Here is a 20,068-nt window from a genome sequence, read left to right on the forward strand (position 1 = left end):
CGGCTTGTTGCGTCGCTGTCTTGGCTGCTGCTGCTGGTCGGGTTCCGGAACAGGAGGGAACGAACGGCGGGTCCGGTTGGACCGCCGAGAGGGCGTCTTCTTCTTATATTATATTATTCTTATATTATATTATATTCACAAAAATAAAAGAAGTTATTAGGTCTATTCCCGTACTGCAGAATTCTGCAATTCTGCACGAAATCGGCAGCAGAGCGTTTCCGTGCTTTTCTGCAACAAAAGTAACTTTTCTATCAGGCAGAACTTCTGCAATGAGAGAGATAGAAGTTGCAGCAAAACCGTTCCCGTACTTTTCTGCGAGCTCTCTCTTCTCTTTCTTGTTGAAAAGTGACTGCAAGTTGTTGTGATGGATGTTGAGTACACGCTTACATAAAATTTGCAAGTTGGGTGAAATCAATCACTGTGCGAGATTGTATGTTGTCAAAGTATAATACCTCCCAAGGTTATATAATTGACGAACATAATATTTTGCTTAAACAAAAGTTTCGTTGTTTACACATCGTATTTTTTATTCTTTAAAATTGAAATAAATTTTATTAAAAATCTAGACTTTCGATACACTCAAATTTTAAAATTTGATTTGATCAATATTTTTGATTTTTTTTATCTTTTTTAGCTTTGAATTTGTGATTTATGATTTTTTTCTGATAAAAATATTTGCTTTTTAAATTTCTAAGATATCTGATTTATTTTTTTAGGTTTCTCTATGTGAAAATATTATTTTTCTTATTATTTGTATTTGTAAATTTATTAATTTCCGAATTTCTAAATTTTTGTTTTTCCATCTTTTAAAGGTTTTGATTTTTTTTTTAATTTTGATGCGTCATCCTTGTTCTTCCATGTGCCATCTAGCCATAATTTATTTATGTTATACTGAATACTTTTTTCTGCTATTCAAAAAGGTATTTATAATTCTTTGTATATTTAACCTTTTTTCGTATTTTTTTTATATGTGTTAAACGTACCTACAACTCTCATTTCTAAAATTGTTTACCTAATGTAAAAGTGTTGAACTGTTTCTAATGTAATAATAATAATAATACTTTCTACCTTTTCATAATTAATATAAAATAAAATAATTTTTAAATATTTTCAAATAATTATAATAACATTTATACCCAATTTGAGTAAATCCACTCAACTGTGTACAATATTGCAGAAAAAGTATTGGAACGCGCTACCCAGGCAAAAGTTTTGCGGCTTCTCGCCTTGCAGAATTTCTGCAATAGAGAGAGATGAAGAGAGCGAGCTGAAAAGTACGGGAACGTGCTGCAAAAAAGTGACTTATGCTGGCTGCAGAATTCTGCAGAAGCTGCAGAAATTCTGCAATTCTGCAAGTACGGGAATAGACCTATTGTTATCCTCACCTAATGAACAGTGCGATACCTTCGATAAATCGCCCGTTCTCACTTGCGGGTTCTGATTGCGACGGGTTTGGCGATCCAATTTCTATTCGGTGGATGGATATTTAGCACAAAGATCTCAACTGTTTAATAATCCAACAATGGTAAAATGGATCGATATTTTTTAACGGGTACCCATCTTCTCCATCTCTTCTCTAGACATAAATCACTAGAACACGTGATCCCGGCCGCATCCCACAGCATCACACCATGACCCTCATCGACGGCCTGCTGGGCCGCGATCCCTCCTCATCGTCGGTGACCCAGTTCGAGGTGATCGTGTACGGCGCCGTGTCCTTCCTAATCGTGTCCATCCTGGGGCTGCTCATCTACATCACCTGCTCGAAGCGGTACCGACTGAACTGGTTCGAGAACAACCTGCTGGAAACGGACCGCGAGCGGGAAGCCCGCAGGCACGACCCCAGCCACGTCACGTGTCCAATTCCGTACAACGTGGACGCCGTGGCCGGATCTTCACGATACCTGAACCGGAACAACGGCAGCCCGCTGGCCAAGGCCGACGATCCGCCCTTTTGGGCCTCGCAAGGGATCTACAAGAAACCGAGCAATACGGGACAGCTTATCGATTCATCCGATGGTGAGTGGGAGCTGAACAAATGTTTTTTGATGTTTAAATGTTTTTTTCTTCTGTCACAGAGGAAGCCCCCGACGACAGTGCGGACTCGTCCAGCAGCTGCATGTCGGTGATCGCCGTCGGTTCGGTTCCGATCGCCCGGACCGATAAACACGTGGTCCTGAGCACCACGAGTCCGGCGAGGCCGACAACGGCAACGGTGAAGGCGAAAAATAACCAATCCAAAGGCAGTGCCGGTGGAAGTGGCCACGAGGTTGTCGATGGTGCAGCGGACCTGCTGCACTCTCCGGTGAAGATCGACTCGGACGATGAGTCGCGCGGAGCTATCCACCTGACGCTCACCCATGACCCGAGTGCGGGGATCCTGAACGTGAAATTAGTTGAGGTAAACACGGTGTTTGGTTTTGGTGTAATTCGTTGTTGAACGAATTTGGTTTGTTTCAACAGGCTCAGGATCTGCAGCCGCGCGACTTCAGCGGAACGGCGGATCCGTACGCAAAGATAAGACTGCTTCCAGATCGCAATAACATGTGGCAAACTAGGATACACAAAAAGACACTGAATCCAGGTGAGTTATGTGATAAGTTGGCAACCACCGCACTCTGTTCGCCCCTACGACGCTCAAGCCCACCGGGCACACGCGGGCTGCTGCTGTTTGACAGCTGCACTTCCGCTACCAGTCTGTGACAAACCACTCAAGAGAATACACGCTATTTTTCTTTTCGCTAATCTTAAACCGCGTGTTTTATTCCGGCCTTCCCTGAAACCTCTTTAGGTTATGGGCCCATGTCGCGTTTCGGTCTAACGGGAAAAGTGCGCGGAATCGTCGGGCGTCATGACGGACGCAAAACCCGCTCCGGTGCAGGTGCCGATGTTGGACGAGTCCAACTTCAACCCGTGGCGTCTCCGCATGTTATCGTTCCTGGAGGAGCACGAGCTCTTGGAATGTGTGCGGTCGGACGTGGGCGACGTGGCGGAACTGAAGGAGAAAGCGGGAGAAAAGCCGGAGGAAAAGACGGCCCGGATGAAGCTGCTGGACAAGCGCATCAGGAAGGATCGTCACTGCCGTTCGCAGTTGATGGCGCGGATCAGCGATGCGCAGATGGACCACCTGGAGGAGGACATGTCCCCGAAGGACATCTGGGACAAGCTGCACAACATCCACGCGCGGAAGAGCGTCGCGAGCCGGATGCGGATCCAACGGCAGATCGTGACGATGCGCTACGATGGGGGAAAGCTGCAGCAGCACTTCTTGCAGTTCGAGAAGTTGATCCGGGAGTATCGGTCCGCCGGCGCGAAGCTATAGGAGATCGACGTGATTTGCCATCTCTTCATCTCGTTGGGATCGGCGTACTCCGGTGCTGTGACGGCGCTGGAAACCATGTCGCAGGAGGACCTCAAGCTCGATTTCGTCAAGAACCGGCTCTTGGACGAAGAGACGAAGAAGGGCATCGAATCGCCCACCCCGTCCCAGAGCGATGCTGCGTTTCACGGGGCGAAGCCGCAGAAGAAGCAAAAGTGTTTCGGCTGCAACAAGGAGGGTCACCGGGTGGCCGACTGTCCCGAGAAGAAGAAGCCGCAGCAGAGCAAGAGGAAGCAGAAGTCGAAGGCGAACGTGGCGGATTCCGGCAGCAACCTGAAGGAAGTTTGCTTCGTGAGCAAGGCGAACCCAAAGCAGGCGCGGACGCGCTGGTTCATCGATTCCGGTGCGACGGACCATCTAGTGCGGGACAAGGAGCTGTTCTGTGAGCTGCATCGTCTGAAGAAGCCCATCGAGATCGCGGTGGCCAAGGACGGTGAAACGATCCAGGCGGAGCACTCCGGCACGGTGAAGGTGGTGGCGGTCGTTGACGGTAAGAGAGTGAACTGTACGATCAAAGACGCGTTGTACGTGCCGAAGCTGCGCTGCAATTTGTTTTCGGTGCTGCGCGTTGAACAAGCCGGGATGCGCGTCGTGTTCGAAGACGGGAAAGCGACAGTGTACAGTGGTTCCGAAATCGTCGCGTGTGCTACTGTACAGAACAAGCTGTATGAAATGAACTTTCTGGCTCGGCACGGTACGGACGATTCTTCGCTGTTGACGTGCGGTCGCGTGCGGAAGGGGTTCGTGCTCTGGCACCGTCGTTTTGGACATTTGAACGAGCAAAGCCTCAAGTGTCTGGTGCAGAAGGAGATGGTATCCGGACTCGATCTCAGTACCACCGGGACTGACGATACCGTCGTGTGTGAATCGTGCGTTGTCGGCAAGCAAACGCGGAAGCCTCACCCACCGCGTGAAGGTCGTCGATCGTCGCGAGTGCTCGAACTGGTACACACCGACGTGTGTGGTCCAGTATCGCCGGAGGGACTCGACGGGATGAAATATTTTGTGACGTTCATCGACGACTGGACCCATTTCGTGATGGTGTACCTGATTCGCTCGAAGGACGAGGTCATGGAGTGTTTCGAGGAGTACGAGGCCTTGGTGACGGCGAAGTTCGAGCGGCCGATCTCTCGGCTGAAGTGCGACAACGGCGGCGAGTACCGGAACAAGCGCTTCGAGGGGTTCTGCAAGCAAAAGGTGTTGGAGATTTAAGCTGTCCACTTGTCTGTGGTAGATTAGTAAACAAGAAGAAATGAGTAAACGCCCTTTAGCGTGTAGCTCAACTCCTGTCAGATATTTTCACTCTGCTGTTACCACTCTCGAATATAACTTTGACAAACGTACACGCGGTTTTATTTCTACTGCCCGCTGCACCTTTTACAGGTTATGGGCCTGTTCGAACGCGTTTGTTCGAGTTAAAAAGTTTTCGCCGCGGGTTTTTCGGAAGTTTCGCGATCGAAATGTCCACGGGCGGGGACGGAGCTGATGCTCCCGGGCGCGCTGCCACAAAGCAAACCCTGTCGAATCTGCCGCCGATGGAGCTCCTCATGGGCCGTGAAAACTGGTCGGATTGGAAGTTCGCTGTGCAGACGATGTTGGAGGTTGAAGGCCTTTGGGACGCAGTTGAACCGGCAGCAGGCGCCGTGGTCGACCCGGTGATGGACAAGTTGGCCAAGGGGCGGATCATCCTCATGGTCCACAAATCAAACTTCCACCACCTCAGGGGGGTGCAAACGGCGAAGGAAGCTTGGACGAAGCTCGAAAATGTCTTCGAGGATTCCGGATTGACTCGACGGATGGCGCTAATCAACAAACTGACGTCGACGAGGCTGGACAACAGCGAGTCGATGCAAGCGTTTGTGTCCGACATCCTGGAGGCCGCACACCAGTTGCGCGGAATCGGCTTTGACGTGACGGACGAGTGGGTCGGATCGTTCCTGCTCAACGGATTGCCAGCATCGTATCGTCCAATGATTATGGCCTTGGAAAATTGCGGCCAAGCAATCACAGGGGATCTAATCAAGACGAAGCTGCTGCAGGAGGTGTCTGTTCCGTCGGAGGGGGCCGCGTTCGCAAGCAACAAGGCGCACAAGAAGTCGACGAAAAGCCACCAGAGCAATCCACCCAGCAGTCACCCGAGCACATCCAAAGGACCGAAATGTCGGCGCTGCCACAACTACGGTCACATCGCTCGTGATTGCAAGATGAAGGAGCCGAAGAAGGACGGAAGTGCTTGGTGCACTGTGTTGTCGGCACTCAACGAGGAGGATGACAACTGGTACTTTGACTCCGGCGCATCGAACCATTTTTCGAAGTCGGACGCGATGCTGGAGGATCTTCAGCAGTATGGAGGCACCGTGGTTGCAGCCAACAGAGGGGCGATGAAGGTCGTGGCGAAGGGGCGGATGCAGCTCATCCCGAAAAGTTGCCCGGATTCCCCGATCGTCGTGAATGACGTGCAAGTCATCCCGGAGCTGTCATCGAACCTGCTGTCCGTCAACCAGATCGTGAAGCGAGGCTGCACGGTAATCTTCAACTCCGCTGGAGTGAAGGTGCTGAACTCGGACGGTGACGTCATGGCAACTGGAACTCGTTACCGGGAACTGTTCAAGCTCGATCTGCGATCGCAGGAAACGAAGAGCGCACTCGCTTGCTCGTCTGCGGTTGGTCTCGAGGTCTGGCACCAGCGCCTGGGACACCTGAATTTGCCGAGCGTTCGAAAGCTAGCCAGTGGACTCGCCAACGGGATCAAGATCGTCGGAGCCGACAAGGAGGACTGCAAGGTGTGCCCGATGGGGAAGCACACACGACAGCCGTTCAACAAGAAGGGTTCGCGCGCTACCGGGATGCTCGATGTGGTTCACACCGACATCTGCGGACCGTTCGAAGTACCATCTATGGCTGGAAGCAGATACTACATCCTGTTCGTGGACGACCGTTCGCGGAAGATGTGGGTGTTCTTCCTGAAGACGAAGTCGGAGGAGGAAGTCTTGAGAACCTTCAAGGAGTTCCACCTGATGGTCGAACGCCAGTCCGAGCGCAAGCTGAAGGTGCTGCGAAGTGACAACGGGAAGGAGTACGTGAACAACGGTATGAGAAGCTACCTGAAACAGCACGGCATCGTGCACCAGACGACGAACCCCTACACCCCAGAACAAAACGGCATGTCCGAGCGCGGAAACCGCTCAATCGTTGAGCGCGCTCGATGTCTACTGTTCGGAGCTGGACTGGAGAAGAAGTTCTGGGCGGAGGCCGTAGGCACAGCTGTTTATTTGCTCAACCGGTCTCCCACGCAAGGTCACGAATCGACGCCGGAAGAGGTTTGGACACGCAAGAAGCCGGATTTATCGCACCTGAGAATCTTCGGCACCAAAGCGATGGTCCAAATCCCCAAACAGAAGCGACGGAAGCTGGACCCGAAGTCGCACGAGTGCATCTTTGTCGGCTACGACTTACACGTGAAAGGGTATCGGTTCTACGACCCGCAGTCACGGAAAGTCTTCAGCAGCCGCGAGGTCCGCTTCATCAACGAAGGCGTACTGGAGAAGCAGGAGGATCAACGTCAAGAGCAAGTGGTGCGGCTGGACATCGAACCGTACGTGCCGCCGACAGCAAGCGGTTCGCCGAATCGCTTTGTGGAAATCGACGACGCCTCCGAGAACGAGCTGGAGAATCCCGACACGGACCGTGTCCCGGATGTCGACAACAGCGAAGACGAGTTTCTCGGGTTCGAGGAAACAGCTGGCTCAGTGACCGACGTGACCTCCGTGCTCCCACCGCAATCATCTTCAAATCCTCCGTTGTCACCGGAGTTGAGGCGCAGCGGTCGGGAGCACAAACTTCCAGGCAAGTACGATGATTTCCATGTTTCGCTCAGAGGTTTGCCGCGTCCCAATCCCTTACAGGAGGTCGAATCAACCGATACCAGCGACGACGACGCCAGCGAGGACAACTCGTCGAAGGAATCCGATGACCCGGTTCCGCCGAGTCGCGACACGAGCTGCGTGGTGGCCACAGCCAGGAGTCTGGCAGTCGACGGCGATCCCTTGTCCCACAAGGATGCGCTGTCTCGAGAGGACTCTGCAAGCTGGAAGAAGGCCATGTTCGACGAGTACGAGGCGCTGATGGCGAACGACACTTGGACGCTGACGGAACTACCGAAGGGCAGAAAGGCCATCAAGTGTCGGTGGGTCTTCAAGACCAAGCACGACGCGAGTGGCAATGTAGATCGGCACAAGGCGCGGTTGGTTGTGAAAGGATTTTCGCAGCGAAAGGGGGAAGACTATGACGAAACCTACTCGCCAGTCGTACGTCACAGTTCCCTGCGATATCTGTTCGCGCTCTCCGCCAGATATGACTTGTCGATGGACCAGATGGACGCCACAACCGCCTTCCTGCAGAGCGAGTTGGAAGAGGAAATTTTCATGGAGCAGCCACCCTGTTTCGAGGACCCGACCAGACGCAACCTTGTCTGCCGCTTGAACAAAGCGCTCTACGGATTGAAGCAGTCAAGTCGAGTGTGGAACGGAAAGTTGGACGCCGCACTGAAACGTTTTGGTCTGCATTCCTCGAAGTACGACCCGTGCCTGTACAACCGGATCGCCGACGGAAAGATACTGTTCGTCGCAATCTACGTCGACGACGTCGTGATCGTTTCCAATGACGAAGGGATGAAGAACGAGATCAAGGCCAAGCTGAGCAGCACATTCCGGATGAAGGACTTGGGACCTGTCAGCAGCTGCCTGGGCATCCGCGTCACCCGCGGACAAGGCTGTGTCGCGCTAGACCAGCAAGCATACATTGAATCGATGCTCACCCGGTTCAACATGCAGAACGCCAAGCCCGTGTCGACACCATCGAACCCGTGCGTGAAGCTGATCAAGGAGATGGCGCCGAAAACGGCGGACGAGGCGGAGAAGATGAAACGAGTTCCCTACCCCGAAGCCGTAGGAAGTCTGATGTATCTGGCCACCTGTACCCGGCCGGACATCATGCACGCAGTGAACCAACTGAGTCGTTTCAACGCAAATCCTGGGCCGAAGCACTGGGAAGCAGTCAAACACCTGTTCCGGTACCTACGAGGCACGTGCGGGTTGAAGCTGCGTTACAGGAAGCACGGCAACACAGAGCTAGTCGGGTACGCCGACGCAAGCTGGGCATCGGATTTGGACGACCGGAAGTCAACAAGTGGCTACATCTTCATGCTGCAAGGAGGTGCAGTTGCTTGAGCTGCAAACGACAGCCGACTGTCGCGCTGTCAACCTGTGAAGCCGAGTATATGGCTCTGGCTGCCACTGTTCAGGAAGCTTCGTGGTGGCACGGATTGTTGGCTCAACTGGGACGAAAGCAACCGATCGAGCTACGCTGCGATAACCAAAGCGCCATCTGCATCGCCAAGAATGGAGGTTACACGCCGCGTACCAAGCATATCGACATTCGTCACCATTATATCCGTGACGCCCTCGACAAGAAGATCGTGAAGCTGACCTACGTCAGCACGGACGAGCAGACGGCGGACGGCCTGACAAAGTCTCTGGAACGGATCAAGCTGGAGCGCAACCGATCAGCGATGGGGATCAGCGGATCAGCTTAAGGAGGTGTGTTGGAGATTTAAGCTGTCCACTTGTCTGTGGTAGATTAGTAAACAAGAAGAAATGAGTAAACGCCCTTTAGCGTGTAGCTCAACTCCTGTCAGATATTTTCACTCTGCTGTTACCACTCTCGAATATAACTTTGACAAACGTACACGCGGTTTTATTTCTACTGCCCGCTGCACCTTTTACAAAAGGGGATCCGGATGGAGCCTACTGTCCCCTACACGCCGGAGATGAACCCGTTGAGCGAGCGCATGAACCGGACGCTAGTCGAGAAGGCGCGGGCGATGCTTGCTGATGCTGGCGTCGACAAGAAGTTCTGGGGGGAAGCCATGCTGACGGCGGCCTACCTGACGAACCGAAGCCCGACCGCTGCTCTCGAGATGAAGAAAACGCCGTACGAGTTGTGGGAGTCCAAGAAGCCGGACGTGTCGAACATTCGTGTTTTTGGCAGCGATGTGTTCGTCCACGTCCCGAAGGAGTTGCGCCGAAAGCTGGATGACAAGGCGTGGAAAGGAACGCTCGTCGGGTACTCACACAACGGGTATCGAGTCTGGGACCCCAAGAAACGGACGGTCGTCACGGCGCGCGACGTGGACTTCGTGGAGTCTGTCGCGGTGCAGCAGCAGGTCGCGCAACCCGACTCGCAGTTTGTGCCACTTCAATCCGATGAAGAGAGCTGCGTCGATGACGCGAGCTGTGCCGACGATGGAGACGAGACTTCGGAAGACGAGTTCAGCAGTGCTGCCGATGAACCCGAAGCTAAGGAAGCTGATGGCAGCGGCCGACCTCAAAGACCGAAGAACCCTCCCGCTTGGCACAAGGATTTCGAGGTTGAGTACGCCAGTTTTGCACTCAACGCGATGAACTTCATCGAGGACATCCCGAGTTCGGTCCCTGAGCTGAAAAAGCGGGACGATTGGCACGAGTGGAGAGCTGCGATGCAAGACGAGATGAACTCCATGAAGCGCAACAACGCCTGGACGCTGGTGAAGTTGCCTGCAGGACGCAAAGCCGTTACCTGCAAGTGGGTGTTCAAGGTGAAGCGGGGCGACGCTGAGAAACCGGACCGGTTCAAGGCGAGACTAGTCGCCAGAGGTTTCACGCAGAAGCCCGGGTTCGACTACACCGAGACCTACTCTCCTGTGGCGAAGTTGGACACGCTGCGGGCGGTGTTGGCGCTGGCCAACGAGAATCGGATGTTCGTGCACCAGATGGACGTGAAGACCGCGTTCCTGAACGGTGAGTTAGCTGAAGAGATCTACATGACCCAGCCGGAAGAGTTTCAGCAGGGGAATGGTCTGGTCTGCAAGCTGAACCGTTCCATCTACGGGTTGAAGCAAGCGTCCCGAGCGTGGAACGACCGATTCCATGGCTTCATCAGCAAACTCGGATTCGTCCGGAGCGCCAACGACATGTGTCTCTACACCCGAGGAGCTGGAGACAAGAAGCTGATCCTGGTACTTTACGTCGACGACATTCTCCTGGCCGGAACGTCGTTGAAAGTGCTGGAAGCGGTCAAGCAGAAGCTAACCGAGGAGTTCGAGATGACGGACGAAGGTGAGATCAAGCAGTTCCTAGGAATGCGCTTTGAACGTGACAAGCTGAAAGGAGTTCTGAAGATCAGTCAGCGCGACTACTTCGATGGCCTCCTGAAGCGTTTCCGGATGGACGACTGCAAGCCGATCTCGACACCGATGGGGCACCGGCTGAGGCTGGTGAAAGGAGAGGAGAAGCTGAGAACGTTGAAGCCCTACCAGGATTGCCGAGGATTCTCGAGACTGCAAGCGCCTGAAGCACGTGGACACCAAGTTCCACTTCCTGCGGGAGCTGGTGCAGCAGAGGACGATCGAGATCGAGTTCGTGCGCTCTGCGGAGCAACAAGCGGACATCATGACCAAGGGTCTACCGGCAGCTGTCTTCAAGGATCTTCGCGCCAAGCTGGGATTGGAGGAGACGTGCTGTGATTGAGCAGGGGTGATAAGTTGGCAACCACCGCACTCTGTTCGCCCCTACGACGCTCAAGCCCACTGGGCACACGCGGGCTGCTGCTGTTTGACAGCTGCACTTCCGCTACCAGTCTGTGACAAACCACTCAAGAGAATACACGCTATTTTTCTTTTCGCTAATCTTAAACCGCGTGTTTTATTCCGGCCTCCCCGAAACCTCTTTATTATGCACGATTCCTTTTAATATCTAGTGTGATTTTTTTCTCAGTGTATATAATAGTAATGAATAGTATTGTAGTTATTATTTTTTAAAGTTTACCTCAATAAAAATTAAGAAAAATCTACCGATTTTTAAACCATTTCATACATTTTCGAAACTTTGAACCTTTCAAAGCCCGACATGGAACAGCTATCTCGCCTTCCCTGATAAACGAATCCCATAATTAACGTGTTATAATTTATGGCGTCAATTGAGATCGAATCTGCAAGCCAAATTAACTTTAATAGTTGTTCGGGCTACGCTCCGTTCCACGTGCCAACAGTGCTGAACACAGTTTTCCAATCTGCAATATCTATATGCTTGCAGCGGAGAAAGCGGAATTCAGAGTGAAATTTATGTTCATGACGGTCTGGCGATCCGCGAAACATTGTACAATTGTACGTATTCCATTCGCTGCAGGATACAATGCTGAGTGCAGGAAAATCCATGCTCGAAGCGGAGTTCTTGCTCACGGTGCTGCAAGTGATGGGTTGAAATTTTACGGTCATTTTCAGACTTTTTTGCTATTTCCTATAACGTGGTGGAATGTGAAATTTCAAAGCTATAGAGAAAAAACATAAACACCCTTTTACCCCATTTTGCTTCGGACCTCAAAAGCTGAACGGTCGTTTTGCTCTCGAGCATGGATACCATTGCACATAGCTTGAATTTGCAGAATATGGAGCAAATCCCTTATGACAATAATAAAATAATCAAATGGCCACAGCTTCTGGGGGAAGGTTCAGGAGCAATAATAACCCTTGAATTATTGAGGTCACCATATGCTAGATATAAGAGTTGCTTTTTTTTCTCAATTCCAGTATTCGACGAGGACTTTGTGTTCGAGGTCCGGCCGGCCACGATCGGCCGGCGCACCCTCGAGGTGCTCCTGTTCGACTTTGACGCGTACTCGCGCCACGTGGTCATCGGCGGAGCCCAGCTACCGCTGGCCAACGTCGACCTGTCCGACCGGATCGACCTGTGGCGAGCGCTTGGACCGTGCAGCGAAACGGTAATGGGGTCTTCCCAATTGATTGCCTGAATTTAAAAGATTCATTTGGATCTTCTCGTTTCAGGACACCAAACAAGAGCTGGGCGACCTGATGATCTCCCTGTCGTATCTTCCATCGGCCGAGCGGCTTACCGTGGTCATCATCAAGGCCCGCGCCTTGCGCGCCATTGACGCGACCCGCGGTTCCTCGGACCCGTACGTCAAGGTGTCCCTGCACAACGCGGACGGCAAACGGCTGAAGAAGCGCAAAACGACCGTGGCGCGGAACACGGTGGCACCGGTCTACAACGAGGCCCTGTCGTTCGACATTGCCAAGGACGCGCTCAAAGGCTGCTCCATCGAGCTGCAGGTCCTGCACGACAGTCTGCTCGGGAAGAACGAAGTGCTGGGCCGGGCCACCATCGGCACCGGGCCGGACGTGCGCGCCGAAGATCAGGCGTTCTTCGAGGAACTGTTCCGAAACCGGTCCGCCACCGCCCAGTGGATCGTGCTGACCGACTGGCGGACACCGGCCAAACCCTCGTCGGCAAAGTGAACTCCCGAGACTCGAACCTTGCTGCAACAACAACAACAAAAACAACAAGCAAATCTAGCACAGCTAACTTTTCATACAAACGTCCAATGTACCTAACTCTATTTGCTGACTGTTGAATTGGCAAGGAAAATGAAGCAAACAAATTGTAACTCTGTTAAATGTTTAACCAAACTCGTTACCTATAACATCAGTGTAAACACACAAACCTTAAACAGGTCGTATAAGAAAGTGTTGATTCTTCCTCCAAACTTGTTGAATATAAAACCCAAGCGTCTATCATATTTAGCTTAGATATTCTAAACTTATACACAGACACACCTTTTTAAGGCTTGTTTTGTAGCTTTTGAGATTTTACGTAACTATCGATCCCCAGAATCCCCGTATAAAGTATCCCAAAAACAAAGTTGAAACTCGATGTGACTGCAAAATGGTTTATCTTTACACTATATACAGAATATATATTGCGTAGAATTGAACTCCAAAAGAGGCAGGAAATCAAAGAGGGAAATGTTTACAGAAGAAGGGAATATATATGAAATATATATATACATACTATAGCAAAACAAAAAGAAACAAGCAAAATCTGCTAATAAAACAATATATCAAAATACACAAAAACCAATATACAAAACAAGCTGTATGATAATTCTTAATATTTACTTAATGTTATAAAAACAACAAGATACCAATAAAACAAGAGGTATGTACTTATTTTGGAAGTGTTTTGATTCAACTGGGAGAAATTAATAACCCCCTTCCCCCTGCTTATTTATTACAAATACCACCCTTTTTACAATCTTCCGAACTTTTGTTAAAATCGTTTTTTTTTTTTGCATAACTTTTGGAGTACCGTAAACTGGGGTGACTTTGATAGGATAGTATCTAAACATTTTCGAGAATTTTGAGTATGTAAGCATTAAGGGATAGCTTATTATCGAACATATATGCAAAAATGTGACTGTTACATTGGATGTATCAAAATTAGTGGCCAAATCAAATTTCTATCAAAGTCACCCCAGTTTACGGTACTTAACTAAACTTCATAATTTTCATTAGCGACTTATGGGATCCCAAGTCGGATCGAATGATACCAAAACGGACAAAATCGGTGAAACCCGCGCCGAGATAATCCAGTGCAATATTTTTATCAGCATCCCACACATACATTTGTTCAGAGGTTGATGCTTAGTCGATATGTATAAGTGAAGGTGGGGGTCAAATTACAAAGTTCATTTCTCGAGTGATTTTATAGCCTTTCTTCAGGAAGGCAAAACTATAAGTTTTGTAAACAAATATGACTTAAATCAAAATAAAAACCTGACAGACTTTTAAAAACCTTTTTTCACAAAGAAATATCAAAGAAAACGTGTCAAAAATCACTGTGAACATTTAAGAGCGAGTCCACGAACAGGGCATACCTCTTTGTATAGGACGTCGTTTGGACCTCTCCAATCTGCCTGAAATTTTCAGGGGTATAAAACTAGCATCTGGCCAAAATATGAGCACTCTAGGTAAACGGAAAGTGGGGCAAATCGGGACACAAAGTTGTACTGTTCAAAAACGTAAAAAATCTTAAAAAGGCTGTATAACTTAGGCAAAATTCAATTAAATTTAAAAATTCATCTCAATTGGTTAAATCAATTGTTGACATTTTAGTGAAAAATAGAACAATTTTAAAACTCAAATAAAAAAGTGTTCCATCCAGATATCAACTCGATTCGACATGGAGCTTGTAGAGGACATCTGGAACTACCATCTGAGATTGCTTTAGGTAAGGCAGAATAATAGATATAAAAAAAAACACTTTTTCTTTTAGTAAATTTTTGCTCGGGGAACCCACAGCATTTTCTGTTAATATTTTTTTTTCATATTCGTATTCCAGAGCCAATTTCACAATAGAAACATGCATATTTTTTTTTATTTTTATCCATTTTAACCCTTAAAAACATTAAAGTTAAAAAACATTATTCTCCAACTCCAAGGCTTTCCGCCAAAAATCATACAGATGTACACTCAAACCCCGATGGTTTGACACCAACTGTTGTCAAACGAACGGGGCCACTTTTTAGTTTGACACCCCTTTTACACGGAGTTCACTCACACTATCAACCGTCAACCGTGAGCGCCGTGTAAAAAGTAACAGTTCGTCACCAACCACCGGGGGTTGAGTGTAAACAAAGATTGCTTCTCTCCAGCAGGACGGCATAATTTTACAAAATAAAGACTTCAAGTGCTGGAACAAATGAATTTAAAGCTTTGTTATACGTTTATGAAATGTATGATTATTCTGTGTGAAATCATCAGTCAAATTCAAGTATTCCACAATGGGGCACCCTTTTCGAGTGGTAGAAATGACTGTTCTCCCATAAGACTGGTTGCAACGCGGCTCTACTTTGTTCTAGCTGTTTCATTTTTCAAATAGAACTGAAACAGACCACCCGCAACGCGGAGTTGCAGTTTTATTTTTCGAGCAGTATTTTGAAACCGGAATAAAACTGCTCGACGAGTTTGTTTCAAACTTGAGACGATTTGGAACTGGAATAGAACTCAGTTTCAAAAAAAATCAGATATATAGAGATATCCACGTATTCTTACACACACACTATGATGCTGTGTTGATAATCATACGAACACAATTAAAAGCATTTTTTTGAAACAACATTTAGATCAGCGCGTTGCGAGCACCGTGTTCTAGATTCATTTCCGCCAGTTCTAAAAATTTAAAACTGCTCGCAATTTGAAACAATTAAAAAACTTCGCGCTGCAGACAGTCTAAGGAATACATTGTAGAAAAAAGCAAAAACTGCTCGAATGGCTCTACACTCAACCCCCAGTGGTTGGTCACTTTTTCGTTTGACACTTTTTTAGTTTGTACCCCGTTGGTTGGGCAAAGTCAAACTAAAAAGTGACGAACTGTCACTTTTTACACGGCGCTCACGCACACTATCAAAACAAACGTTTGATAGTGTGTGTGAACTCCGTGTAGAAGGGGTGTCAAACTAAAAAGTGACCCCGTTCGTTTGACAACAGTTGGTGTCAAACCACCGGGGTTTGAGTGTATTGCATTGTGGGAGGTATGATAACATCCCACATTTCTCTAACAGGCAATTTGAAGTTAGTGTTTTGCTGCTGTTGAAATAATAGTCTCAAAATACAGTATTTTGTCAATAAAGAACTACTTTACAAGCGAAATAGCGAGAGAATGGCCTAAACAAGGTCCTCAAAATAACAGGGTCTAAAGAAAAGTTCTGGAGTTTTTTTGAAAAGGTCCTATAAACAAAATGTCCGATGTCGATTGTCCCGCCCGTGTGGATCAATCGGACCGCGCACTGGACTCCAATCCAGAGGACGCCGGTTCGAATCCCGCGGCGGGCGCTCTAAAATTCTTTGTGTAAATATGGGTATTCGGCGCCGTCGCTCCGTGCCATACTTTCATACACTTAGGAGCCCAGGGCGGCGAAGTCCTTGTAGATAAAAAGGAAGACACTAGTGGTTGGTACTAGCAATTGTGGCCGACAGCTATAAAGTCAACTTCGTTTTTTCTATAAACAAAATTTCCAGTTTTTGCTTTTTGGATGTTTTTTGAAACCGCCTTGAGTCAGGGACAAGTTTTACTGCTTTCCGACAGTTGATTTTTCTCGGTGCATAACAGGAACACGTTCACAGCTTTCACGCGTTTTAGTACAAACAAAAATCTACTTTATCGGCAAATCTTTGACAGCAATCAGCTGAGATGACATTTCCCTCAGTTTGCATCGCGGAATCGCAGAAAGTTGGTTCGAAATTTGCTAGATTCCCAAATCGAAATTAATCCAAGTTATTTCTCCTCCCAGCAGCAGCAACCATGGCTCGTTACGTCGGTCTGGACAAGCTTGGCAAGCTGATGAAGTACGTGTCCGACAACGGTGGCATCCGGGCCAGTTTGTACAAGCTTTACAGGTAAGTTTCACCGCTTATGTAACTTTGCTTCGCATTCGGAACAATAATAACAAACAAACGTTTCTCCTTCTCCGCACAGGATGGACGAGATGAAAGCCGGCCGGATGGTGGGCCAGGACAAGTACGGCAACAAGTACTTTGAGGATCCGTCCCAGTTTTACGGTCGCAACCGGTGGGTTGAGTACGCGTCCCACTTCAACCTGGAGTACGACGGCTCGCAGATTCCGGCCGACTGGTTCGGATGGATGCACTACAAGACGGACCTGCCGCCGAACCGGGACGGTAGCCGCGCACAGTACCCCTGGATGATGGACCACAGCGAGAACCTGTCCGGAACGAAGAGTGAGTTTGAAGGCGCTGGTTGGTTTGAAACAATCTAATTTGTTGTCTTTTAGATCAATACATGCCGTACTCGACGACCCGCCCGAAAGTTGAAGCCTGGGATCCGAAAAAGGCGTCCAAATCGGAATAAGCACATGATTTGTTGTGTGTTTTTTTAGCGAATAAAGGCTGCTTAGCGAAAAAGAGATCGATTGTGGATGTAAGTGATTTCTGTTACTGTGTTGTTCTTCAATCCGAAACATAGAGTTATCTAAGCCCGCTCTCACGTACACTAGCACGCCATTTGTTTTGCTGGACGGTACAAAATTTAACCTCACTTTTTTTCGTGTACGTGCACGCAATACATGCGCACGTAGATAACTCTATTTGTGATGCACACATTTATGTACAGATTTAAACGGCATCGTTTCGAAAACGGTTTTAGCCGGCTACACGGAGCCCACGCGAGTGGAGTACTACAGCCATCCCTCATATTCGGAACAGTTTACAGATCGGCCAATGTTCAACAAATCATAGAAAATCGATAATTGAACATGACCGATTCATAGCACTTGTTTACCAAGCAGTCATTTTTTCAAGTTGAACTTTGGATGGTTCTAATAATTTTCCATGTTTTCCAACTATTTGAACAACACAAAAAACATATTTCCACACCAAAGTTCCTATTCGAAACATATCTGTGAGCAGAAGCTGTAAAGTGTATAAACGTTGGAAATTTTTAATTTTCCCAACTTTTTTAAATAATTGCTCAAATTAATGGATGGAATGCAGATATTTATTCATTCTAAACGGAATTTTATAGTAAAATGACTCTTTTACAAGCCCTCTTATTGGCAAAAGCAGATTCTGTAGGAATAAAATTATACAGGACATTTAAAAAGGGGGGAAATGGAAGCGTTGTCCCGTCACGAAAAATTACAATTGTTTAGTTTGCAATGGTTCGTGAAATCGGATTTGCATCATATTTTGGATTCTCTTCGTACTCGAAAAATCCTTCAAAATGCTTATTAGAAATCTAAAATTGGTCCAAAGGAGTCAGAGTTACGACTGACGCAAGTTTGCGTTGTCCCGTCACGCCAATTTTTTGGTCAAGGCACGAATTCAAAAAAAGGTGCTCATTTCTCGTGTCTAGAAGCAAATCGTGTAACAGGTCAGTTTTTGATCGATCTAGACTAAATCGACCCTCCAGAATCCAAACTTGCCTGTTGATTTTCCTTAGTCTCAAAAGGAAGCGAGATATTCAAGATGGCGTATAATATGGCGACTGAATGGAAAAACCACCATAAATTTTTTTTAAGTTCAATCAACTAGTCAAATTTAACTAATTTGGGATCGCTGAACTCGGATACGACCTCTTGAATACTTCAAAGTATTCGGGAAATGTGAAGTTCAAGATGGCGGCCAAGATGGCGAACCAAGAACATTGGAAATTTTTATACAGAAATGTAACAGGCTGTCAACAGGTCAAATTTAATTAATTTGTGGATGCTGAACTCGAATATAAGCCTTAGAATATTCTAAAGTCATTAGAAAAGTCTGTGCGGCATAATGCCGAATACGGTGCCAAATAAATGAATAAGTACTCTGGGAATGCAATTCAATTTTCTAGCTTCGCCATATTGGCCGCCATCTTGGATTGCACATTCCCTGGGTATTTTGGAGTATTCTATGGCTCATATTCAAGTTCAGCAACCCTTAGTTGAATTTGACCTGTTCATTTCCGGTTACATTTCTTTATAAAATATCGAATATTCTGGCACCGCCATATTGGCCGCCATCTTGGATTGCACATTCCCTGAATACTTTGGAGTATTCTAGGAGTCATATTCGAGCTCAGCGACCCCAAATTAGTTAAAGTTGACTAGTCAGTAGAGATTTTCACAATTGCTTCATTTCGTGACGGGACAACGCGAGCAAAACCCTCTTTTGCAAAATATCTGCGTTGTCCCGTCACGAAAAGCAGTACCTGTCAATTCAACAAAATTTGACCAAATTGGGTGATCCAGGAAGCAAAATCTTCGTTTTTTATTTTAGAAACAACTGTAGAAAAGGGTTTTTCCAAAAACTTACTAGGAGAGCAGAGTTCTTCACTTTTGTGTATAACAATCAAAATGATCCAATTGTACGATGTTGTCCCGTCACGCTACATTTGTACCTCTCTTGACTCAAACTTTGTGTTTTTAAATGTTTGCTGGAGTGAATCTTATTGGAAATTTAATGTTCTTTCCAAATTTGTATAAATATTGGTACCTTTTCCCACAGATTATAAAGTTATCAGCAAAAAACTGAAAACAAATGCGTACAAACGTTGTCCCGTCACGAAAGAATCGGTCACATAATGATTTACTTTTACCTTCATGTGAAAGCTTTTCTTGCGATCCAAATAAAGGTCTTAAAAATAGTATGATCGACAGAAAAGCTGCATTTTCCATCCTATTGACTAATTACCACAAAAGTGTTCCGAATTTGTGGGTGTTCCGAATATGTGGGATGACTTTAATTTGTTCTTGACTTTTTAAAGTTAATTACAATTTATACATTTTTATTTTGATTTTTTTTAAGTTAAATAAAAAAACAGTATTTTTTGCCATTTTTGTAATTTTTAATTTTCTTGTAGTTTTTAAATTTTTTGAAACTTTTGAATTTTTTTTTAGATTTTTTAATTACAAAATTACAATAAAAATATTAAACTCTGAATATTAAAAAAAAATCCGTTTACACAAAAAAATATATTCAAAAGAATATAAAAAAAAAATGGTTTTACAAATTAAGATCGTAATTTCTCGATTCACGATCGAGATTTCTCAACAGTAAAATTACGATCGTAATTTCTCGATGGTAAGTCCTAATTTGTTTCCCTAAAAGAGCACGCAGCTAGCAACATCTAAACTTAGAAACATGTACCCTCCCTGTAAAGGCTTATGAATTGATCTCAGTTGAAAGGTTCTCCAAATCTCTGAATTGCAAATGTAACATCCTGGAGCAGAACTGTTAAATTCTTATAAACACCAATTGAATTGAAAAAAAAAACTGAAGTCGTAATCTTACTGTCGAGAAAT

At 47.0% G+C, this 20,068-nt stretch overlaps 2 protein-coding genes across 4 annotated transcripts in view; both read left to right on the forward strand.

The window, feature by feature from the left end:
- Window positions 1–13,440, forward strand: part of LOC6051459 (synaptotagmin-5) — a 69,536-nt gene extending 56,096 nt beyond the window's left edge. For both annotated transcript variants that reach the window (XM_038252629.1, XM_038252630.1), the window contains exons 2-6: window positions 1,581–2,019; window positions 2,079–2,401; window positions 2,464–2,584; window positions 12,003–12,193; window positions 12,258–13,440. In XM_038252629.1, coding sequence (XP_038108557.1) covers window positions 1,632–2,019; window positions 2,079–2,401; window positions 2,464–2,584; window positions 12,003–12,193; window positions 12,258–12,728 — 1,494 coding nt within the window. In that variant the 5' untranslated portion in view covers window positions 1,581–1,631 and the 3' untranslated portion in view covers window positions 12,729–13,440. The remainder of the gene's footprint in view (window positions 1–1,580; window positions 2,020–2,078; window positions 2,402–2,463; window positions 2,585–12,002; window positions 12,194–12,257) is intronic.
- Window positions 13,441–16,450: 3,010 nt separating this feature from the next.
- Window positions 16,451–17,212, forward strand: LOC6051454 (NADH dehydrogenase [ubiquinone] 1 alpha subcomplex subunit 12). Of its 2 annotated transcripts, none has more exons than XM_038258055.1 (4): window positions 16,451–16,500; window positions 16,562–16,667; window positions 16,747–17,009; window positions 17,063–17,212. In XM_038258055.1, exons 2-4 carry the CDS (start codon window positions 16,573–16,575, stop codon window positions 17,137–17,139), a joined length of 435 nt encoding a protein of 144 aa, XP_038113983.1. In that variant the 5' UTR covers window positions 16,451–16,500; window positions 16,562–16,572; the 3' UTR covers window positions 17,140–17,212. The 2 variants fall into 2 exon arrangements, with proteins under 2 accessions (XP_038113983.1, XP_001867893.2); XM_001867858.2 differs by having other exon boundaries at window positions 16,462–16,500; window positions 16,565–16,667.
- Window positions 17,213–20,068: the final 2,856 nt, after the last annotated feature.

The sequence above is a fragment of the Culex quinquefasciatus genome, chromosome 2 (assembly GCF_015732765.1).
Source record: "Culex quinquefasciatus strain JHB chromosome 2, VPISU_Cqui_1.0_pri_paternal, whole genome shotgun sequence".
Classification (NCBI taxonomy): Eukaryota; Metazoa; Arthropoda; class Insecta; order Diptera; family Culicidae; genus Culex; species Culex quinquefasciatus.